Source organism: Phacochoerus africanus, chromosome 7 (genome assembly GCF_016906955.1).
Source record: "Phacochoerus africanus isolate WHEZ1 chromosome 7, ROS_Pafr_v1, whole genome shotgun sequence".
NCBI classification, from domain to species: Eukaryota; Metazoa; Chordata; class Mammalia; order Artiodactyla; family Suidae; genus Phacochoerus; species Phacochoerus africanus.
The window spans coordinates 20,854,897-20,878,112 of NC_062550.1; the positions used below are offsets into that span (position 1 = coordinate 20,854,897).

Genomic DNA, 23,216 nt, shown 5'->3' on the forward strand with positions numbered 1-23,216 from the left:
GAAAATATTTTCTTTCTTTTTCTCCCTCCCCACCCCCCCCACCTCCCTCCCAGCCCGGCTCCCTCCTCCCCCTCCCGCCCTCGCTCCTCCCTCCCCTGCCGCCTGCCCCTGCCCGGCTCCCTCCTCGGTGCCCTGGGGCTGGGGGGCGGGGGTGGGTGGGTAGGAGGGGGGGGCTGGGCGGGGCGGCCCGGGACGCCTGGGTCTCTGCCCCTCCCATTTGCTGGGCTTCCTTGGCTGCGTCCCCGGGAGGCCGGGCAAGGCTGGCAGGAGAGGTCAGTGTCCTGGGCCCGGGATGCCACCCTTTCTCTCTGGCACTTTTCCCTTTCCTGCCATTTGGGGGGACTGGGTGAGTTCTCTGGCCAGACTGTGGTTCAGGGAGGCCAGTCTCTGCACCTCTGCAGGGTAGGCGGTAGGGGCGCATCCACGTCTTCCTAGGGGTGGAGTGACCACGCAGGGATATGCCAGAACAGATGCCACTGTCTTTACCCTTTGCTGAGCCTTCACCTGCAGGTCAAAGTAGTCTCCACTTCCCCTTGCCTACCGCAGCCGGTCCTTTGGTCCCAGGAGCAAACTGGTTTAACTAGTGGAGGCTGTGGGGGGTGCTAAGGCCTGGCCTTAAAGACCTCCTCCCTCTCACCCTGCCTTGATCACCTGGGAGTGGGAGTTAGGGCTCCTGGGTCCCTGGCTGCTGAGGCTGTCCCCACCTTCAGGCTTGGGTCTGGAGGGGAGAGGCTGGGGAGGAGGGCAGAAGGAAACTTAGCTGGGAGTGGGAGGAGCCTTGGGCTGGGTGTGAGGGAGGAAGCCCAAGCTGAGGGTGTGTGTCTGCCTTAACTAGTGCCTGCCTGCCTGCCTGCCTGCCTGCCTGCCTGGTGGATGCGCCACGAATGTTGTTGACTCTAGGTCTGTGTGTGTGTGTGTGCGCGTGTGCGCGTGCCTGTGTGTGCATGCGCCCAGAGTCAATGCAGTTTCTGATGGGGACATTCTCTGACTTCAGTGTGACCGCCACAGACTCTCAGCCCTAGATTGTCCATTCTACGGAGGACAGAGTGAGAGGAGAGAAGGGGTGTGAAGTCCAGGCTCCATGGGACTAGGGGGGGAGTGAGGAAGTGGGGAAGGGCAGCAGTAGTAGTGGGGGCTGGGCTAGGCTGGAGACATGCACCCCAAATATCCTCCCCAGCCACAGTCCCAGGGAGGCCAGCCCTGGAGACACCCACTCGTGGGTCACATCACATTTTCCATACTGAAATTACCTTGCTCTGTCCTCATTGCCACCCTGGGGACCAGGTATCCTTCCTCCCCGGAAAGGGAAAAGCCACTTTCGGTGGTAGCCAGAGTCAGGTGAAGGGGAGGGAGAAGACCGGGCACGCTGGGGCTCTCTTGGGTGAACGGGAGCTGTTGATGGGGTGCAGACAAGGCCCTCCCTTTCACTCCAGGGGTGGGAAGAGCTGGGAATAGGTACTCCAGGGTCCCGTCCCCAGGTGGCCTGGCTGCTGTTGACTTTGCTTGGTTACCCTGGGAGCAGCTCTCAGCAGTGTGGCAGGGGCGGGTGTCGGGGAGTTGGACCCAGGCGTCCAGGCAGGGGTAGGATGGCACCCTGCCTGGGTGGCAGAGATCTTGCCAGGAGGCTGCGAAGTTAACCCCTCTTGCCCTGGCGGTGGTGGTGGCTGGCAGAAGAAGGGCTAGCCCAGCTGCGGTTTGTGAACGTTCCCTGATTCCCCCTCCCCCTCCTCCTCCCAGCACATCTGTACTTGGTTTACAGTGAATGAGTCTCCTGTCCTCATGAACCGGGCAAGGGCACCACTCCCTCCCTGGCCCCTGGCCGGGCATCCTGACACAGAACCAGGCACCACCCACCCGGGGAATGCTCTCCCTGCTCAGTAGCCCTTACTCTTCTTCTTAGAGGGCGCTCAGGGGCTAGTGCCCCAGAGCTAGAGCTCTGAGACTATGCAGCTGGGGTAGCAAATGGGGACAGGGCAACTAAAACGGGGGACAAAACGCTTGGGTAGCTTGGAAAGAGAGAGAGGGTCTGGAATTCCATCCGTCTCTACCCTCCCCCTTCTCTTGGTCTGTCTGTCAGTCCGCCTCTGCCTTTGTCTCTAGTGGGTGTTTGTCCATCCATCGGTCTTGGTAACTGTGGCTCCGCCCTTCTGGCGGCCTTTTGGGTCCCTAGCCAACGACAGCAGCCAGGGGGCGATGCCCAGGAAGACCCGCCCTGCGCCGGCCCCTCCCCTCGGGGCTGCCGCGGCTCCGCCCCCGCCCCTCCCCGGGACCCAGTGACTGGGGTCTGCCGGCTGCAGCGCTTTGGAAGTCAAACCAGACAAGCAGATTGAAGAGCAAAGAAGGGCATTGTGAGGGGTTCAGCGTCTTCTCTCCCTCTGGCACTGGAGCCTGTGCTCTGTCCAAGGATTCCAGAAGGAAGCGTGAGAAGAGGGCCTCCCACTCTGGAAACTGGTGGAAAGAGCTCCCCTCATTTCTCTTTCTCTTGGGTCATCCCTGGTTCTAGGCTTTGCTCTGTTTGTGGTTGCTCCACTTGGTCACCCTGGCAACTTGGAGAAACGATAGCTTGGGGGCCCTAGGACCAGGCTTCCTTTGCTCCCTTCATCACAAAGACAGAAAAGAGAGCTTGTGATGAGGGGAAAAGGATCCAGACCTCTGTCCTATCTGCCCTGATTGACTGTATCCCCCACCCCTCATTGTCACCCTTGCCCCCTCCCCTTCAGCCTCGGGACACTGAATAGGTAATTTCCGCATGCCCAGTCTGGTACTGGCGGATGTCCTATGCCATGCTCAGAAGTGGCTGGCAGATGTCTTCAGGAGGTGGGGGGAGCTGCGTTACAACCCCCAAGGACATCATTAAGGCACAGAGGTGCCATCGGGGCTTGGAGACCAGGGCACCCAGGGAGAGTGATGAAAACATGTTTTGTACGACACGTGTCTTCTTTCCCTTCCTCCCCTCCTTGCCCACCTCCTCCCCACGGGCCTGCTCTGTGCCAGGGCTGGTGCCGGGCTGGCTCTGGGTTCTTGCTTAGGTCCACCCCTTGAATCGAGCCTGTTCTGTGCTGGCCAGTTTGTGGCTCTCCTGGTGAGTGGGTTTGTGTGTGGAAAGTCCTAACCAGCCTCGGTGCTGCCCAATTCCCCACACAGAATAAATAAGGCCTTGATTTTGAAACACAAGATTTGAGGACTCCCCTAAAGAACTCTAGGAATGTCTTCTCTGAACACGCACCATTCATTAATTCAACAAACGGTTAAGCATCCATGGTGCGCCAGGCCCTGTCTCAGGCCCTGGGAATTGCCAGGTATGATCCCTTCCCGTTCAGACTCATCAGCTGGTGGAGGAGGCAGACATTAACCAGATAAGGCACAAAATTGCAAGTGATGGAGTTCCTGTCGTGGCGCAGCAGAAACAAATCTGGCTGGGATCCACGAGGATGCAGGTTCGATCCCTGGCCTCGCTCAGTGGCTTGAGGATCTGGCGCTGCCGTGAGCTGTGGCGTAGGTTGCAGACATGGCTCGGATCTGGCGTTGCTGAGGCTAGCCCCCTAGCCTGGGGACCTCCATTTGTCATGGGTGCGGGCCTAAAATGACCAAAAAAAAAAAAAAAAAAAGCTACCCAATTGCAAGTGATAAGCAGCATGGAGAGGCCTAAGGTACTGTGAGAATGGATGGTAGGAGGATTTCCGCCCCCAGATAAAGAGATCAGGAAAAACTCTGGAGGGCGGGGGAGTGAGGAGGAGAGTGTCGAGAAGGGAGGGCAGCAGAAGAGTTTGTGCAAAGGCCCTGGAATCAGGGTCCTGGCTCACAGCCACTCCGCTCCTCCAGAAAGGACAGGGTCCTTCCATACCTTCTCCTTACCTGGATTTTTTTTTAATGGAAGTCGCTTTTATTATTCTTCTTCTTCTTATTTACTTTTTTTGCTTTTTAGGGCTGCACCTGCAGCACCTGGAAGTTCCCAGGCTAGGGATCAAGTCAGCCACAGCCAAGTGAAATCCCAGCTGCCTCGGAGACCTACAGCTCATGGCAATGCCGGATCCTTCACCCACTGGCCGAGGCCATCGAAGCCACATCCTCATGGATACTAGTTGGGATCGTTACCGCTGAGCCACAGCGGGAACTCCCTCACCTGGATTTTGATAGGCTACAAGGGAGGGAAGGTAAACACCTCCTCATGGCCGAAGCGGGACCTAGAGACACCTGGTGCCCCTGCCCTGGAGTGATTCTACCCATTTCTCCATCTGTTCCTCCAGAAAGGGACACAGAGGCACAGATGGGGAAGAGGAATCCACAGGCTTAGACCTGAGATTATATACAGAACACAAGGCCCATGTTGCGGGCAAATCCCTCGGGGTGAGGGATTCCTGGATTTGCCCAGCTGGAGCCACCCCAGACAGAAAAGCCTTCTGCTCTGAGCTGTTCCACTGTGCACCCTCCCCTCTGGGATCCAGCCCTGACCTGTCCCACTCCCTGGAACAAGGAGGAGCACGTCTGCCTCCATCTGCCTCCACAGTTGCCTGGCGTGTGTGAGGTGAGCGCTCCAGGGGTCCTGCCGTCCCATGGGGGTGGGTGGAGCAGATTCTTTTGTACAGAACCTCCACCCTGGCTTATGAGGTTCTCTCTCCTCTGTCCGCTGGGGGGGTGTCCCAGCTCCTCCTGCTCAGACACTGAGCTTCCGAGGTTCTTAGGTTCCCAAGGAAAGAAGAAGAGAAGTAGAGGGTCCTTTGGAGGAGAGAGCAGTTTCTCTGTGACTCTGCCTCCTCCACAAGGCAAGGGAGTCATGGGACCAAGGGAGGTAAGTTCCAGCCCTGCTCTGACCCATTTTTCTCCCTGGACCCACATCCCCTGGGGCCAGAGTGCTGGGTGGGGCCAGCCTGGCACCCCTGCACCCACACCTGGGACTTCCCCTGGATGGAAACTCCCAGAACTCTGGTGTCCTGCCTCCTTGGCCAGCTCCCACCAGCTGCCTGGGTTCTGTTCACCTACAGTAGGGTCTCCCCATCTGCCAGCTCTCTAGCAGGCTACATCTCTGCCTTGGCCCTGAGGGGGCTCACAGAGTTGGGCCCACTCTCTGGGACCATCTTTGCTATCTGGCTGCCCTTTCGTTTCTTTCTTTCTTTCTTTTTTTTTTAAGGGCCACACCCATGGCATATGGAAGTTCCCAGGCTAGGGGTTCAATCAGAGCTACAGCTGCCAGCCTCCACCACGGCCACAGCAACACCAGATCCAAGCCACGTCTGTGACCTATAGCACAGCTTATGGCAATGCCGGAGCCTTAACCCACAGAGTGAGGGCAGGGATTGAACCCACATCCTCACGGATACTAGCTGAATTTATTACTGCTGAGGCACAACAAGAACTCCCTGGCTGCCCTTTCTAATAGACTCCTTTGAAGAAAAGATGTGGGGCTGGGGGGAGGAGGTGGGAAACTACCCCTCTACCCTTCGTTGAACACCTACAATCTTCCAGGCGTTGTGCTAGGCATGTACGTTACTCGCTTAATCCACACAGCCGTCCAGAGAAGTAGCAGTTATCACCCCCATTTCACAGAGGAGGTAGGGGAGACCCAGAGATGTTAAGCGACTTACCCAGTATCACACAGCTAGGACATGGCAGAGCTAAGATGGGCACCCAGGTCTTGGTGGTCCTGAGCTCTCTTCACCGAGGCAGGCTTCTTCTTCTACAGCTGCCCACCTCTCCATGGGATTAGAGACCTAGGGGATTCAATTCAATTCCATCTAGTTCAGAAAACAGTTATCTTATTGAGCATCTGCTCTGTGCCAGGCAGAAATACAGGGCAAATCACTGTCCTTGAGGTCAGATGGGAAAGGTAGGCGTATGGACTAGGGGTTGTCTAACCTAAGCATGAGGATTTGAACAAGGCGGCGTGGAGTAGAGAAAAAAATAGTACTTTCGTTTTCTCTTTCTGAAAGCGTATATAAATATACTATGAACGATGTATAGAATAAATTGGAACAAAGGGAATACCTATTTGGCTGCCATTGGGGTCAAGTATTTCAGAGTTCCCATTGTGGCTCAGTAGGTTAAGAACGTGACTAGTATCCATGAGGATGTGGGTTTCATCCCAGGCCTTGCCCAGTGGCTTAAGGATCCAGGGTTGCTGCCAGCCTAGGTTGAAGATGCAGCTTGGATCTGGTGTTGCTGTGGCTGTGGTGTAGGTTGGCAGCCGCAGCTCTGATTCACTCCCTAGCCTGGGAACTTCCATATGCTGCAGGTTATGGCCCTAAAAAGGAAAAGAAAAGAAATAGAGTATTTCCTGCACTCCAGGACTTCCCATGTGTCCCTCCCATCATTCCTTCCCTCTCCTAAGAAGAACTCACCATCCTGACTTTTATGATAATTATTTCCTTCTTTTTCTTTCATTTTAATTTTAAGACTTTTTTTCTGAAGTTCCTGCCATGGCACAGCAGAAACGAATCTGACTAGGAACCATGAGCTTGCAGTTTCGATCCCTGGCCTCGCTCAGTGGGTTAAGGATGGATGTTGTGGTGAGCTGTGGTGTAGGTCACAGACGCGGCTCGGATCCTGTGTTGCTGTGGCTGTGGTGTGGGCCAATGGCTATAGCTCTGATTCAACCCCTAGCTTGGGAACCTCCATGTGCCTCAGGTATGGCCCTAAAAAGCAAAAAAAAAAAAAAAAAAAAGACTCCTTTTTTTTTTAGGGCTGCACCTGTGGCATATGGAGGTTCCCAGGCTAGGGGTCAAATCAGAGCTGTAGGCGCTGGCCCACACCACAGCCACAGCAATGCCAGATCTGAGCCAAATCTGCGGTCTACACCACAGCTCTCGGCAACGCTGGATTCTTAACCCACTGAGCAAGGCCAGGGATCAAACCTGCAACCTCATGGTTCCTAGTCAGGTGTGTTTCCACTGCACCACAAAGGGAACTCCCCTTTTTGTCTTTTTTTTTTGTCTTTTGTCTTTTTTTTGTTGTTGTTGTTGTTGCTATTTCTTGGGTCGCTCCCACGGCATATGGAAGTTCCCAGGCTAGGGGTTGAATCGAGCTGTAGCCACCGGCCTACGCCAGAGGCACAGCAACGCGGGATCCGAGCCGCATCGGCAACCTACACCACAGCTCACGGCAACGCCGGATCATTAACCCACTGAGCAAGGGCAGGGACCGAACCCGCAACATCATGGTTCCTAGTCGGATTCGTTAACCACTGCGCCACGACGGGAACTCCCCCTTTTTGTCTTTTTAAAGCAGTTTTAGCTTTACAACAAAATTGACAGGAAGGTACAAGAGTTCCCCATTTACCCCCTCCCCATGCACACATAGCCCTTAGCGTCATTCACAGAGTGGTAAGATGAACTGTGTTGACACATCATAATGACCAAAGTCCACGGTTCACCCTAGAGTTCATTTGAATGAAGCGAATGGTGTCGCATGTTCTATAGGTTTGGACAAAAGTATAATGACGTATCCATCATTATAATTTCTTACAAAGGATTTTCACTGCTCTAACAAACTTCTGTGCTCTGTGAATATTCATCTCCCCTCTCCCACAAACTCCCGGCAATCTTTGATCCTTTAATTATCTCCATAGTTTTGCCTTTTCCAGAATGGCATATAGGGAGTTCCTGTCGTGGGGCAGTGGTTAACGAATCCGACTAGGAACCATGAGGTTGCGGGTTCGATCCCTGCCCTTGTTCAGTGGGTTAAGGATCCGGTGTTGCCATGAGCTGTGGTGTAGGGTGCGGCTTGGATCCCGCATTGCTGTGGCTCTGGTGTAGGCCGGCGGCTACAGCTCCAATTAGACCCCCTAGCCTGGGAACCTCCATATGTCCTAGGTGCGGCCCTAGAAAAGGCGGAAAAAAAAAAAAAAGACAGAATGGCATATAGGAACACATTTTTCTTTTCCTTTTTTCATGAAAAGAGAGGCTCAAAGCCTTTATGTCTATAAGACCACTCGTGGCCCACCCATGTGTGGACTGGACAGGCTTGAGGTGCAAACCGCCCCCCCCCCCGCCCCGCCCCGGCCACCGCCAACTAAATGCTGCAGCTTTTCTCCCACTATTGAGCCCTGTCCCACTGTTCCTGCCCAGCAACCATGTGGAGGTATGGGGGACACGTGTTGGGTGTTTGTTCAAAGTAAGATTATGATTTTTGTGCCCCTTGAACCCAGATTCCTGTGGAGTGTGTTGTAAACAGAGAAGCCACTTCTTCAGGCCCTCTGCTCTGAGCACACCCCCTTCTTCTTCCTTTTTTGGCTTTTTAGGGCCACACCCGCAGCATATGGAGGTTCCCAGGCTAGGGATCCAATGGGAGCTGTAGCCTCCAGGCTATGCCACAGCCACAGCAACGCAGGATCCAAGCCGCATCTGCGACCTAAACCACAGCGACATAGGATCCTTAACCACTGAGGGGGGCCAGGGATTGAACCTGCGTCCTCGTGGATACTAGTAGGATTCATTAACAGCTGAACCATGATGGGAACTCCTTCTTCTTCTTCTTTTAATAATACTAGCACCTATCTATGCATCCCTAAATGACATTGCTAAATTTTACCTGTTTTTGAGGTTTATATAAATGGAATGATGCTGTATTACCCCTTTTTTCTTTTTTGGCTGCACGCTCAGCATGTAGAAGTTCCTGGGCCAGGCATCGAATCTGAGCCAGAGCTGCAACCTACACCACTGCTGCAACAAGGCCAGATCTTTAACCCACTGTGCCACAGCAGAAAATCTTGCTTACCCTTTTGTGTCTTACTTATTGTGTTCAACTTCTTGTTAGAGAGATATAAATTGTTGCACAAAACTATGTTTTTAATTTAAAAATAAATTTTTTTTGGCTGTGCCTGTGGCATGCAGAAATTCCCAGGCCTGGGATCAAACCCAAGCCACAGCAGTAACCAGAGCCAAAGCAGTGGCAATACTGGATCCTTAACCCACTGAGCCACCAGGGAACTCCTAGTACATGCTTCCCAGTACATACATACAAGAGCTTTTCTAGACTATAAAACTAAGGGTCAGAGTGGATATACAGGAGTTCCCATTGTGGCTCAGTTGGTTAAGGACCCATTTAGTATCCAGGAGGATTCAGGTTTGTTCCTTGGCCTCACTCAGTAGCTTAAGGATCTGGCATTGCCACAGGCTGCAGATGCAGCTTATATCTGGCATTGCTCTGGCTGTGGCGTAGGCCAGCAGCTGCAGCTCCAACTGGACCCCTAGCCTAGGAACTTCCATATGCTGCAGGTGCAGCCCTAGAAAGAAAAAAAAAAAAAGAAAAAATGATGGACAGGCCATCTCAGTTTTGTCAGATAATGCCAGACTGTTTTCCAAAATAATTGTACCAGTTACACAGGAAATAGAACATTCTAGCTAGGGGCGGGTATGGGTTCAAGATGACCCACACACCTTTCTTGCCTAAAACCCTCAGTGGTTTTCCTTTTTCCTTGGAATAAGACCCAAGTCAGCGCTGTGGCCCCCAGAGCTTCTGCCTGGCTCTCTACCTGTGCCATTATGTCTCTCCTCATTGCTCTTTGTACTTGCGGTCCCACTTCTCTAGAATGTTCGGCCACCAGCTATCTCCATGGCTCTCTCCCTCACTTTCTTCAGCTCCTTGCTAAAATGTCACTTCTCGGTGGCACTTTCCTGACCACTGATTTTTTTTTTTTTTGTCTTTTTAGGGTTGCACCTGTGGCATATGGAGGTTCTCAGGCTAGGGGTCAAATCAGAGATGGAGCTGCCAGCCTACACCAGTGCCATAGCCATGGCAGCGCGGGATTCGAGCCTTGTCTGCAACCTACACCACAGCTTAAGGCAACGCTGGATCCTTAACCCACTGAGTGAGACAAGGGATCGAAGCCACATCCTCATGGATACTAGTTCTGGTTGGTTGCTGAACCATGATGGGAACTCCCCTGACCACCAAATTTTTGCCTGCAGCATCCAGCTCTCCTTATCCCCTTCTCAGCTTTAGTCTTCTCCATAGTCCAGCCACCTGGGCTTCATGCAGCCTCAGTAGCTCTCCCCTTGTCTGCCAGGGCTTAATAGGCTCCCCGAGGAACCCTTAAGTTCCATCATACCTGACTGTTTGGGGGCTGTCTAGTTGCCCCTTCTGAAGGGCAACTTTTTATCGCATCACCCTGTTTTTGTTTGTTTGTTTTATGACTGCACCTGTGATATATGGAAGTTCCCTGGCCAGGGGTTGAATCCGAGCCTCTGCTGTGACCTATGCCTAGGTCACAGCTATGGCAACACCAGATCCTTTAACCCACTGTGCCAGGCTGGGAATCGAACACCTTCTGCAGGGGCCGGAGCCACTGCAGTTGGATTCTTTCTCTTTTCTTTTTTTTTTTTTTTTTTTGTCTTTTTGTCTTTTTAGGGCCTCACCCAGGGCATATGGAGGTTCCCAGGCTAGGAGTCGAATCACAGTTGCAGCTGCCGGCCTACACCACAGCCACATCAACACTGCAACCTTAACCCATTGAGCGAGGCCAGGGATCGAACCCGCAACTTCGTGGCTCCTAGTTGGATTTCTTTCCGCTGCGCTACGACAGGAACTCCTCTTTTTTTTTATTTTATTTTTATTTTTATTTTTTTTTGCAGTCAGATTCAAACTCCTTTTTTTTTTTTCCACCCTGGTTTCTTTCATAGCCATTTTCATCCTCTGAAATAAGCTAATTGTTTATCTGTTTGTTTTTTGTCTCCACTCTAGCCACTCCTGACTTTTATGGGTGCTCCATAAGAGAGGGAACTTAGCTGTCTTGTTCTGCCCTGTGTCCAATTCCTGCTGCATGATAGGCCCTCAAATAATAATTGTCCAAGCTGGTTGTCAGTCTCCCAGAGACAACCAGGCACCCCTGCCCCTACACCCGGGACTTGCCCTGTCTGGAAACTCCCAGAAGTTTAGGCCTCCTCCCTCCCCTGCCAGCTCCTACCAACATCCCTGGCTCAGTCTCAGAGCGCATCTGTGGCGGCTGCTGCTGCTGCGTCCCTACGTGTCCCCTGGGGCCTGTCTGGGAGCCTGAAGCAGCCATTCTGGCCATCAGGACTGGAGAGTGATGGGCAGGGGTCCTTGCCCAGGCAGGCGCCAGGTGCCAGAGCTCAAGAAATACTTTTTAATTAAATAAAGGGGAAGACTTCAGAGACGATAGGACCTTGTCAGGTGACGAAAAGAGAAAGGATACTCAGAGAAGAAGGAACAGTGTAAACAAAGGACTGGAGGTGTGGATTTCCTGCTGTGGCGCGACAGGATTGACAGCATCTCTGCGGCAGCAGGAACACGGGTTCAATCCCCGGCCCAGCACAGTGGGTTAAGCAGCCAGTGTTGCCACAGCTGTGGTGTAGGTTGCAACTCCGGCTCAGATCTAGTCTGTGGCCTGGGAACTCCATAGGCTGCAGGGTGGCAAAGGAAGGAAGGATGGATGGATGGAAGGAAGGAAGAAAGACAAAAAACAAAGGACTGGAGGCATGTTTGGAGAACGTGTTTGGGTCTGGTGCCCTTGGGGGGGGTTTCAGTGGGGTGGGGCGGGCAGCAGGAGAGCCCTGCCAGGCAGCCCAGAAGAGGTGGGAGAGGTGGGGAGGTCTGAGCTCCTGCAGGATCAGCAAGGCTCATCACTGTCTTAGGTTTAATCCTGCCCCCACCCCTACTCCCCACAGCCTGCCTCTCTGACTCCACCCCTGCCCTCCCCTTTACCCAACCCCAGCCTGGCCGCCTCTGCTGCTGCATGGACTTCTCTCTTGGCCTACGCTTGGGGCCCCGGAACAAGAAGGCCAGCCACCACCAGCCCCCTCCACCCCCGGGGCACAGCCCACCAGCCGCCTCTCCTTGTCTGTCCTGCCCTCCCTCTGCCTGCCACTGCCCCTGCCCCTGCCCCGGCTGTCCCCCTCCCACCTGCTCCTGCTCTGCCTCTTATGCAACAACCTGCCCCTCCTGTCCCGGCCTCCCTGGCCCACCCTGTACCTGCTCCTGCCCTCCCTGCCCTGCCTGCCCTCCCCTGACTTGTCCCCGCAGTCCCTGCACCCCATGCTCTGGTCCATACTTGACCTGTTGCCATCCCTCTCCTTGTCCCATGTACTCTTGCTCCAAGGGCCAAGCCACCTGTCCCAGCTCCTGCTTGGGCTGCAGTGACAGCTGTGGGTATGGCCGAGGGGCTGCCTGGGGACCTCCAGGCTCCACTGGCCGCTGCAGCTGCTGCTTCAGGGGACAACGCACCTCTTGGCACTGTCTGATAGTCTAGCTGGCCTGTCGCCCCCTCAGAGACTGCCAATCTGCCAGAGCACTTTTGCAGTGGCTTCTTCAGGGAGACATGGAAGCTCTGGAGGGGTCAGCTGGACCCCTCGCCCAGGCAGGGGGCAGCGGCAGGCTGCTCAGTGCCCTCAGCCCCTTCCTCTGTCCTGGGAGTGAGAGCAGGGCATCTGCTTTGAAGTTAGATTCTGGGCATTCTCCTGCTGGTTCCAGAATCTCCTCTTCTGCAGCTTCTGGAATGGAAAGTGTTCTGAGAGCCTCCCCCATGGCCCCTGAAGGCGATGAGCAAGTTGGCCATTTTCTCTCTAGTCAGCCTCCCCTGAAGACCCTTCTTGCTTCATCTTCTCGGCGGTTTGCATGGATAAGATGGATTCTTCTTCCAGAGGTGAGAGGGGATCCTTTGTCCAGGGGCTACTTCTCTTGCCCCCTGGACCTCTACCCATATCCCCGACTGACCCAAGAGTCTCTGGACCCCTTCCTTCTCATCATGAGTCTCATAAGGAAGGTCAGTGGCTCTTGGACCAGAAGAAGAGGCTGAGCAGAGGATTCTGGGTTCCTCCCTCCTCCTGGATATCCTGACATCCTTTATGGTCCTTTCCTTCTAGAACCTGGTGCTCTCTACCTGAAAGTCTTATCTTTCAAATCCCTGAGTGCTCGCCAGCCTCATGACCTCAATCCACCAGCAATAATCCCATCTCTTACATCCATGCTCATCTGCCAGGGGGGCAATGGATCAGGCTCCTAAAGATCCCATCCACACCTGGTTAGTTGCTAGTGGTAAATCCCTGTCCTTGGGGGTGGGGCTGGGAGTTTGGAGAAGCGACCAAGAGGGAGCTGAATGTGATAAACTCAGGTATCGAACTGGGGCTGGGTCCTGAGCTGAAAGCCCCTAGGGGCCCACCACCCCTCCACGTCCTAAGTGCTCTGACACTAGGCTGCTTCAGTCTTTCTTGGCTTCCTTCTCTGGGACCCTCTGTTCTTTACTTTCTACCTGTTTATTCTTTTTTTTTTTTTTTTTGCCTTGTCTAGGGCCGCTCCCTCAGCATATGGAGGTTCCCAGGCTAGGGGTCTAATCGGAGCTGTAGCCACCAGCCTACGCCAGACCCACAGCAACGCGGGATCCCAGCCTCGTCTGCGACCTACACAGCTCACGGCAACGCCGGATCCTTAACCCTCTGAGCAAGGCCAGGGATCGAACCTGCAACCTCATGGTTCCTAGTCGGATTCGTTAACCACTGCGCCACAACGGGAACTCCCATCTACTTGTTTATTCTTCTCTTTCCCTCTCTCATTCTATACCACTCTCTCCATTTCTGTTTCCTTCTTTCTATCATCTGGACATTCTGCCTTCACTTAACTTGTGTCTCTATATCTAGTTCCCCCTCTCTCTGTCCTTCTATTTTCCCATCTAATTCTTTTTTTTTTTTTTCTGTCTTTTTAGGTCCACACCCATGGCATATGGAGGTTCCCAGGGTAGGGGTCGAATTGGAGCTGTAGCCGATGGCCTATGCCACAGCCAGAGCAATGCAGGATCTGAGCCACATCTGTGACCTACACCACAGCTCACCGGATCCTTAACCTACTGAGCAAGGCCAGAGACTGAACCCATGTCCTCATGGATGCTGGTCAGATTCGATTCTGCAGAGCCACGAAGGGAACTCCTCCCCATCTAATTTAAAATCTACTTAACACATATATCTTTTTCTCTCCCCCTTCCCTGTCCTTATGTTTGTTTTATTCCTTGGTCTTTTTTTTTTTTTTTTGGCTACACCAGAAACATCCGGAAGTTCTGTGGCCAGGGATCGAACCTGGGCCACAGCAGTGATCCCTGGGCCACGCAGTGACAATGCTGGATCCTTCACTTGCCGAGTCACTCCTTGGTCTTTTGATCCACCTCCTGTCTCTCTCCTTTTCTGTCCTATTCTGCTTCTGCTTCGTCTACAAGTCATCCTCCATCTCTTCCTTTTCTATTTCCCTTTCTGTCTGTGTCTCTTTTCCTGTCTTCTGGGTCTAGCTGTTCTTTCACTCCCTATCTCTCTTTCTGCCTCCCCAATATCTGGCTTTCTCTCTCTCTCTCCCTGGGTTCTGCAGCTGCCGGCACACCAAGCCTGTGTCAAGCCCATCTCAGTGCTACCCAAGGGCCAGGACACCAGGTCCTCCATTGTCTATCTGTCCCCCACACACCCCATGTGCTGGAGTGAGCAAGGGCTGGACACAGCTACCAGAAGAGTCCCTTCCTTCACTACCCACTGTCTAGGCCATCCATCCCTTCTCAGCTCTAAGCCCAAACCTTTTTAGAAATGATGTTTTTTGGAGTTTCTGTTGTGGCACAGTGGAAACAAATCCAACTAGTATCTATGAGGATGCGGGTTCAATCTCTGACCTTGCTCGGTGAGTTGTGGATCCCGAATTGCCATAAACTGTGGTGTAGGTCTCAGACATGGCTGGGATCTTGTGTTGCTGTGGCTGCAGTGTAGGCCAGCAGCTGTAGTTCCGATTTGACCCATCGCCTGGGAACTTCCATATGCCACAGGTATGGCCCTAAAAAGCAAAAAATTTAGAAAAAAAATTTAAAAAAGATGTTTTTCTTATTCTGAAAATTAGCCACTAAAAAGAAAAAGAATTACGCATTTATGCTGCCTGTCCTGTGTAAACTATATTTCAGGGTGGCCAAATAGCTCTAAGTGGTGGAGAAAACTTATTTACAGAACTCCAGCTAATGTAGAAGGAATGTGGAATTAGAAAAATCACCATTTTGCAAGCCCTAATGAAATGACAGAAAAGCAAGAATCGTAAATGGATAAAACCAAGCATGGTGGTTGATGGAGGACTTTACAATGGAGGAATCAAGCTGTCCCCACTGAAGAATCCTAGCATCACTAAAAAGGGACAACCACATATGATGTATCTTCTGATATAATGCAGCCTGAAGCACTCGGCACCACCTGGGAAGGACAGTTAACAAACAAAAAAACTGAGCATGCTTCTAACCAAAGCTCTAGAGCTCTCTCCTTAATGCCCTCCATTAAATAGGAAATGTGGGGGGACAGAGGGACAAATTAAATGACCCAACAAAGAAGTAAGGAAACATATCCAGAACTTGGGGCATTCTAGAGGAAATCTGAGCCAATTTCTTCAACTAGTCAATGGCTGAGGGGAAAAGTGAGAAGTGACATAAGAAGACAGCTACGACATGGGACAGGTGGGGCTTGTCTGGTTCCTGATTGGGACCACCCAATTGGAAAAAAAGACATTTTTAGACGGTTGGAAACATTTAATTTTGAACTGGGTACTTGGGATGCCAAGGAATCAGTGTCGATTTTGTTAAATGTAAAAACGGCTTTGAGATGATGCAAGAAAGGGTCCTTATTTCCGAGAGCTGCGTACTGAAGCATGAAGTGAAGTGATATAGTTAAGTTTAATACATTATTTAATAAATAAAAAATTATTGGAGTTTCCATGACGGCGCAGAGGTTAACAAATCCAACGAGCAACCATGAGGTTGCAGGTTCTATCCCTGGCCTTGCTCAGTGGGTTAAGGATCTGGCGTTGCCGTGGGCTGTGGTGTAGGTTGCAGACGTGGCTCGGATCCCATGTCACTGCGGCTGTGGCGTAGGCCGGTGGCTACAGCTCCGATCCGACCCCTAGCCTGGGAACCTCTATATGCAGCAGATGTGGCCCTAGAAAAGACAAAAAGACAAAAAATAAATAATAAATAAATTAATAAATAATTATTTAATACTAAAAAAAGGAAAGAAAAGAAAGGAGTAGAAGGAACCAAGGGACAAAATCAATATTGTTGAATGAAGGGTATAGGGTGTCACAGAACTATGCTCTCTACCTTTGGTATGTTTGAACCTTTTCATGATAAAAGTTTAAATGATGCTACTGTGGTAAGCGTGGTTCTGAGTAACCCCAGAGCATCCTCCCCACCTGCCCTGAAAGCCAGGACTTCCCCTGTGACAGATGCCAGTGCTCCTTGCCCTCCACTAGAAGTGTGTCCTGGAGATGAACTGCATTCCAGACTGTCCTTTATCCCTTCCCATCCTCTGCTGGCAAGTGTCCCGTGTGTAGGATCTTTCCCAGCTGTACTTTCCCAGCTCCGAGGGGCCAAGGGAACCTTAAAGAGTAAGCATATTTTGGGAGTTCCTGCTGTGGCTCAGTGGGTTAAGAACCCAACTAGGATCCATGAGGATGTGGGTTCAATCCCTGGCCTCGCTCGGCGGGTTAAAGGATCCCGCCTTGCTGTGAGCTGCGGAGTAGGTTGCAGATGCAGCTCGGATCTGGGGTTGCTGTGGCTGTGGTGTAGGTTGGCAACTGGAGCTCCAATTGGACCCCTAGCCTGGGAACCTCCATATGCAATGGGTGTGGCCTTAAAAAGACAAAAAAATATACATATTTTGAATAGGCCCTACAATAACATAATCCAAAATAATTCGATTTTCCTTGAGGTCGCTCTTTGTCAGGTGCTTCTGAGAAAAATGCAACTCCAGAGTAGTGAACAGTGGCCTCCATTCTGGAAAACAGAAGGCAAGTCGTGTAAGAGCATCCTGTCCCACTCCCCGCCTTCACTCAGGGTGACCTCCTCCCTCGAAGAAAAGACCACCAGAAACTGAGAGATTGAGTGTCAGGTGTTCAAGGGGTTTCAGTTCAGAACCAGGATAGGATGGAGGGCATTTGGGTCTCCCACGCCCTCACTCACTAAACAATCCTGGGGACATCATGATTTTCGAGTCTTGCTGTGTTTACACAAATGCATGGGAACCAATACCCCTTTCTACTCTCTAGAAGTTTGCCAGTTAGGAATAAAGGCACTTTGAAACTTGCAGGATATTTCAAGCTGTTGAATTTATCATAAGAAATTCTTCCTCATGGTGATGTGATTCCAGACTCTCCCACCCTCTACCTTTCAACATTAGTCTAAAGAAAACCAAAATTTGGGAGTTCCTGTTGTTGCTCAGTGGGTTAAGAACCCGACTATTATCCATGAGGATGTGGGTTTGATCCCTGGCCTTGCTTTTTTGGGTTAAGGATCCGGCGTTGCTGTGAACTGCGGCATAATTGCCAGATCTGGCTGGGATCCGGTGTGGCTGTGGTGTAGGCTGGCAGCTGCAGCTCTGATTCAACCCCTAGCTTGAGAACTTCCATTTGTCACAGGTGTGGCCCTAACACCCCACCCCCTCAAAAAAACCAAAAAAACAAACAAGAAGAACACAGCTGTTGAGGAATTCCTGTTGTGGCTCAGCGGGTTTACAACCTGACATAATATCCCTGAGGATGCAGGTTTGACCCCTGGTCTCACTAAGTGGGTTAAGGATCTGGCGTTACTGCAAGCTGAAGAGCAGATTGCATACGTGGCTCAAGCCGGTGTTGCCATGGCTGTGGCATAGGCTCCAGATGCAGCTCTGATTTGACCCCTAGTGGGTAAACTTCTGTAAGTGTTAGCAGCTAATAGAGGCCAACACTTTTTAGGTAATTTACATGGATTAACTTATTCATTTTTTCATCAAATATTTATTGATTTTTTTTATGTACCAATAACTGGGTTTTTTTGGTTTGTTTTTCGTTTGTATTTTTGTTGTATTTTTGCCTTTTCTAGGGCCGCTCCGGGGGCATGTAGAGGTTCCCAGGCCAGGGGTCGAATCGAAGTTGTAGCCACTGGCCTACGCCAGAGCCACAGCAACGCAGGATCCAAGCTGCGTCTTCGACCTACATCACAGCTCACGGCAACGCCAGATCCTTAACCCACTGAGCACAGCCAGGGATCGAACCCCCAACCTCATGGTCCCTAGTCAGGTTCGCTTACCACTGAGCCACGACGGGAATTCCCCAATAACTGTTTTTAATACTGGGAATAGAAGTAAACAAAACAGAATAAAATCTGTAGGGAGAAGAGAGAGTTAATAAGTAAAATACATAGTGCCAGATGGCATTAAGTGCTATGTAGAAAAAGCAGCAGAGGAGAGAGTTGGGCTCGAAGGAGGTAGATCACTGTGGCAGAGGTGGTGCTGCTATTTCAAACAGGATGGCCAAGGAAGGCCTCTCTGATAAGGTGACACTTGAACAGAGAACTGCAGTGACTGAGGGAGAGAACCATGTGGATGTCATGTGCCCCGAACTTTACAGGGCACAGTATGCAAAGGCCCTGGCAGTAGCCAGTACAAATGGATAGAAGAAGTAGGAGGACGAATGGCGGTAGATGAGGTCAGAGAAGCAGCAGAGAACCAGAGGACAGAGGGTTTTCTAGGTCATTATGACTTTGGCTTTTATGTCTTAGTGAGATAGGAAGCCATAGCAGGATTTCCGAGGAGATGATACTAAAGCTGGAGAGAAGTTACAGACCCTTTCCAAGCTAACACAGCTGGTAAGCAGCAGAGGGTGGGAGTCAAGGTCCAAGGCTGAAGTTCTTAACCCTTAACTGCCATTGAACTTTAGCCTTTTTTTAAACTGGGAGCTGTTCTCCCATGACTGAGGAGAAAGAAATTGGGACCCTGAGAAATCATGTGGCTTGCCCAAGGCCACACTGTAGAAAGTGACAGGGGCGGGATTTGAGCCTCTGCTGTCTGCAAGCCCAAGTCCAAGTCCTTTACACCACACTGCCTCCCGCAGATATCCGGGCCATACTGACTTCTGGCCTGGAGGTCACTCCAGTGGGGGAGGAGGGAGAGCGAGGAGCCCGGCTCGGCTTCGGACAGCTATGTTCCTTTGGAATCTCGAGCCCTGGCTCTGTGGGACTGCTGGCCTTTTCCCAGGCACGGCTGCGCTCCCTAACCACCGCACGGAGGAAAAGAGGGGAAATGGGCCTTTATTTTCAGGTGGCCCCACAGGTATCCAGGAGTCGATGGAGCGGGTTTCACGAGAGGGGCCGAACCGGAGGCGGTGACCGCGACCGGCTTCAATCGAGCCTCCGCCGGTTTTTGGAGGTCGGTGCCGGGGAGGAAGCAAGGGAGCGGGACAGGGGCGGGGTTTGAGCGCCGCGCCCCCGTCACGTGACGGGGCCTATCATGGCGGCGGCCAGAGGCCTCCCGGGTTCCCGGAAGCAGGCTGTGAGGGGCGGGCGCGCAGCTGGAACCCGCGCCGGAGCCGGAGGTAGAGCGGGCAGGGCGGCCCGGCGGCCTGGAGCCGGACGTGTCCGGAGCGTCCCCGCAGACGGGGCAGCAGGTGAGACGGGGTCTGGGCGACGCGCGAGCGGGTGTGGCGGCGCTGGACGAGGGCTAGGGGGCGCAGGGAGGGTGTTCTGACCTGGAGGAAGGGGAATCCGAGATGCACGCCCGTGACCCTGAAGTAAGACGAGAGGCCCGCGCGCGGGCGCGGGCGGAAGCGATGCCCCGGACAGATGACGAGACATTGAGGGGGAAAAACGGGCTCCCCAAAGAGCATGGGAGGTAACAGAAGGAAGTACTGTGTGCAGAAGCTGTTGTGGGAGAGGGCAGCAGCCCCTTAACTTGCCGGGCTGGGATTGGTGCGGGAACTCCCTCTTTTCTATGCCCGGCCAGGGTGGAGCGACTGCTCAGCCTTCTCCCCTCGCCTCTTACCCCTCCCTGCTCCACAGTGTCCTAGGAGACCGCTCTGGCGGGCCACTCCTCCCACCCACCCAACTGGTCCCTCCGGTCTGAGCTCTGGGGGAGTGGAGTTGAGGGGTGGGGAAGTATATTTGGCAGGGGGGTTAGGTGGAGCTGCCTTCTGCTTACACACCCAGCCCCTTGACAGCATCACCAGGGCAATGGATGTGTCTCTGAAACCCGCTTCTCGCCCCAGGTCGTCCGGGGGCCGGCCATGCTGGTGACTGCCTATCTTGCCTTTGTGGTCCTTCTGGCCTCCTGTCTGGGATTGGAGCTGTCAAGATGCCGGGCTAAGCCCTCTGGAAGGGCTTGCAGCAATCCCTCCTTCCTTCGGTTTCAACTGGACTTCTATCAGGTCTACTTCCTGGCCCTGGCAGCGGACTGGCTCCAGGCCCCCTACCTCTACAAACTCTATCAGCATTACCACTTTCTGGAGGGGCAAATTGCCATTCTCTACGTGTGTGGCCTTGCCTCCACAGTTCTCTTTGGACTAGTGGCCTCCTCCCTTGTGGACTGGCTGGGTCGCAAGAAGTCTTGTGTCCTCTTCTCCCTCACTTACTCTCTCTGCTGCTTAACCAAACTCTCCCAGGATTACTTTGTGCTGCTGGTAGGCCGAGCACTTGGTGGGCTGTCCACAGCCCTGCTCTTCTCGGCCTTTGAGGCCTGGTACATCCATGAGCATGTGGAACGGCATGACTTCCCTGCTGAGTGGATCCCGGCTACCTTCGCCCGAGCTGCCTTCTGGAACCACGTGCTGGCTGTCGTGGCAGGTGTGGCAGCTGAGGCCGTGGCCTGCTGGATGGGCCTGGGGCCCGTAGCGCCCTTCGTGGCCGCCATCCCGCTCTTGGCTCTGGCTGGGGCCTTGGCCCTTCACAGCTGGGGAGAAAACTATGATCGGCAGCGTGCCTTCTCAAGGACCTGTGCTGGAGGCCTACGCTGCCTCCTGTCGGACCGTCGTGTGCTGCTGCTAGGCACCATCCAGGCCCTGTTCGAGAGTGTCATCTTCATCTTCGTCTTCCTCTGGACGCCTGTGCTGGACCCACACGGGGCCCCGCTGGGCATCATCTTCTCCAGCTTCATGGCAGCCAGCCTGCTCGGCTCGTCCCTGTACCGCATCGCTACCTCCAAGAGGTACCACCTACAGCCTATGCACCTTCTCTCCTTTGCTGTGCTCATCGTCGTCTTCTCCCTCTTCATGTTGACTTTCTCCACCAGCCCAGGCCAGGAGAGTCCAGTGGAGTCCTTCATCGCCTTCCTCCTCATCGAACTGGCCTGTGGGCTGTACTTTCCCAGCATGAGCTTCCTGCGGAGAAAGGTGATCCCTGACACAGAGCAAACGGGCGTGCTCAACTGGTTCCGGGTGCCCCTGCACTTACTGGCCTGCCTGGGGCTCCTGGTCCTCCATGACAGCGATCGCAAAACAGGCACTCGGAACATGTTCAGCATCTGCTCGGCTGTTATGGTGATGGCTCTGCTGGCGGTGGTGGGGCTCTTCACCGTGGTGAGGCACGATGCTGAGCTGCGGGTGCCCTCACCCACCGGGGAGCCCTATGCCCCTGAGCTCTAACCCTGTTCCAGGACAAGGGAGCTGGGACGGACCCTTGAATCCCGGCCCTCCAGGGTTGTACAGATCTCTCTGACTGACCGTGTGACTATCTGGCCCCTCAGCCTGTCCTGGGGGCCCTCCTGCCAGTGCTTTGGGTTGGGGAGCACATGGGGTGATGGCCTGGAAGAAAGATGCCAAAAGTTGCCTCTGTGTTACTCCCTTCCCCTTTTCCACCTAAAAATAAACACTTTGGGTTGATCATTGATTTGGTTTACTCATCCTCACCTGTACCCACCTCAGTAGTTGCTGGTGAGGGGGCAGCTGGAGGTTGTGAGGAGAGAGGTGGGGTTACCAGCTGGAGGTTATTATTATATATATATATTTTTTTTTTTTTTTTTTGCTTTTTAGGGCCGCACCCACAACGTGGAAGTTCCCAGGCTAGGGGTCCAATTGGAGCTGCAGCTGCAGGCCTACACCACAGCCACAGCAACGCGGGATCAGAGCCAAGTCCACGATCTACACCACAGGTCATAGCAGTGCCGGATTCCTGACCCACTGGCTGAGGCCAGGGATCATACCTGCATCCTCATGGATTCTCCTCAGATTCGTTTCCACCGTGCCACGAGGGAAACTCCCAGCTGAAAGCTTTTATTTCTAGCCTCTCCAAGACTGCCTTCAGCTTAAATTGAGAGCTTAAATTAATTGTCTGGCGGCAGAAATGGGTGGGATATGCCGGCGGCTCCTTAGTCTTCTGCATCTTGTTTCTCTGGGGACAGACACCTTCCCCAGTTGCCAAGCCAAACCCTTGCGCCACATCCAAGGTGAGGCCAGCTCTGGAGTTTATGAGGTGGTGCCCAAGCCACTGAGCAAAGATTCCAGGGGCTCAAGCTGCTTCTGTGACCACCCCTTGGGGCAAATCCTGAGCCTTCCTGCAGGAACCAAGCTTGCAGCTCAGCACGTGCGTGCTGCCTGCCTTCTGCCTTTGTGACTATGGATGAACCATTTGTCCAGCAACGCTTGGGACCACCAGGTCTTGTATCATTGCATGAAACCCAAGTGGAGGGCTGCCAAGGAGAGAGCACTGAATGGCTGAGGGATTGGGGCATCTTGTCTGTACCTGACTCTTCCCCACCCAGAGTGAGTGAGGGTGAGGGAGCCATCAGGGCAGGAAACAGGACCAGTGGGAACACCAGTTCTGTGGGCCCCTCCCTGCCTCACCTCTGATTGTATCTGCCTTTCCTCCTCCCACCAAAACCTGGGCTTCTCAAGGTAAGCAGAGCCAGTAGTTATAAAGGGTGGGGATGGAGGGAGGGTAGGCTCCAGGGTGTGTTCTGGAATGTGCTTGAGGTGGGCATGGGGGACCTACCTGTTCTGGAAAAGAGGTTGATGACCTTTCGTTGGGTCCCAGACTTACTTCCCAGACAGGACAATGCAAGACTTTCCAAGACCTGCAAGTTCAAACCTGTGCGGGAGGAATGTGGCCTGGATGGGCCCTGCAGGGTGAGGCCTGGGGGAGGGGCGGGTGGTGGTCTCTGGTCCCTACTCAGAAAAGGAGAAAAACACATTCCCCTACCCAGCCTGCAGGGAATAAAAGTTGAGGTTAAGTATGAAAAAACATAGCTTTTCCTTCCCCCATCTTGAGGCTAAAACAGTCTGTTGCAATAACTTTACTTCCCCTTTCTGTCCTGTGGCTCTGGACCTAGATATGTTTTATAGTTATTTGTAGACATTCCATCTCTACCATGCTATGATCTCTTTGTGGACACACCAGTGGGTACTTTGGCCCATGGCTGTGCTCAGTAGATGTCTGGAGAGGAGTTCAAGAGCTATGCATTTGGGGAGTTCCCTTTGTGGTACAGCAGAAACAAATTTGACTAAGAACCATGAGGTTGCGGGTTCGA

The 23,216-nt window shown here is 53.0% G+C and overlaps 2 protein-coding genes and 1 pseudogene across 7 annotated transcripts; 2 read left to right on the forward strand and 1 right to left on the reverse strand.

Moving 5' to 3' along the window:
* The first annotated feature begins 219 nt into the window (after nucleotides 1-219).
* LOC125130871 (sperm mitochondrial-associated cysteine-rich protein) lies at nucleotides 220-19,077 on the forward strand. Of its 4 annotated transcripts, XR_007135818.1 has the most exons (4): nucleotides 220-272; nucleotides 4,248-4,525; nucleotides 12,438-12,592; nucleotides 14,873-15,665. XR_007135818.1 is itself a non-coding variant. In XM_047786741.1 (3 exons), exon 1 carries the CDS (start codon nucleotides 11,687-11,689, stop codon nucleotides 12,197-12,199), a length of 513 nt encoding a protein of 170 aa, XP_047642697.1. In that variant the 5' UTR covers nucleotides 11,415-11,686; the 3' UTR covers nucleotides 12,200-12,592; nucleotides 12,813-12,970; nucleotides 14,873-15,665. The 4 variants fall into 4 exon arrangements, 3 of the variants coding, with proteins under 3 accessions (XP_047642697.1, XP_047642698.1, XP_047642696.1); XM_047786741.1 differs by lacking the exons at nucleotides 220-272; nucleotides 4,248-4,525 and adding an exon at nucleotides 12,813-12,970 and having other exon boundaries at nucleotides 11,415-12,592; XM_047786742.1 differs by lacking the exons at nucleotides 220-272; nucleotides 4,248-4,525; nucleotides 14,873-15,665 and adding an exon at nucleotides 19,023-19,077 and having other exon boundaries at nucleotides 11,415-12,592.
* LOC125131885 (uncharacterized) lies at nucleotides 8,085-8,206 on the reverse strand (annotated as a pseudogene).
* A 130-nt stretch (nucleotides 19,078-19,207) lies between the features above and the next one.
* On the forward strand, nucleotides 19,208-21,580 carry MFSD5 (major facilitator superfamily domain containing 5). Of its 3 annotated transcripts, XM_047786736.1 has the most exons (3): nucleotides 19,208-19,368; nucleotides 19,966-20,900; nucleotides 20,985-21,580. In XM_047786736.1, the coding sequence occupies exons 2-3, from the start codon at nucleotides 19,984-19,986 to the stop codon at nucleotides 21,334-21,336; spliced, it is 1,269 nt and encodes a 422-aa protein (XP_047642692.1). In that variant the 5' UTR covers nucleotides 19,208-19,368; nucleotides 19,966-19,983; the 3' UTR covers nucleotides 21,337-21,580. The 3 variants fall into 3 exon arrangements, with proteins under 3 accessions (XP_047642692.1, XP_047642690.1, XP_047642691.1); XM_047786734.1 differs by having other exon boundaries at nucleotides 19,209-19,368; nucleotides 19,966-21,580; XM_047786735.1 differs by lacking the exon at nucleotides 19,208-19,368 and adding an exon at nucleotides 19,447-19,592 and having other exon boundaries at nucleotides 19,966-21,580.
* The last annotated feature ends 1,636 nt before the right edge of the window (nucleotides 21,581-23,216 follow it).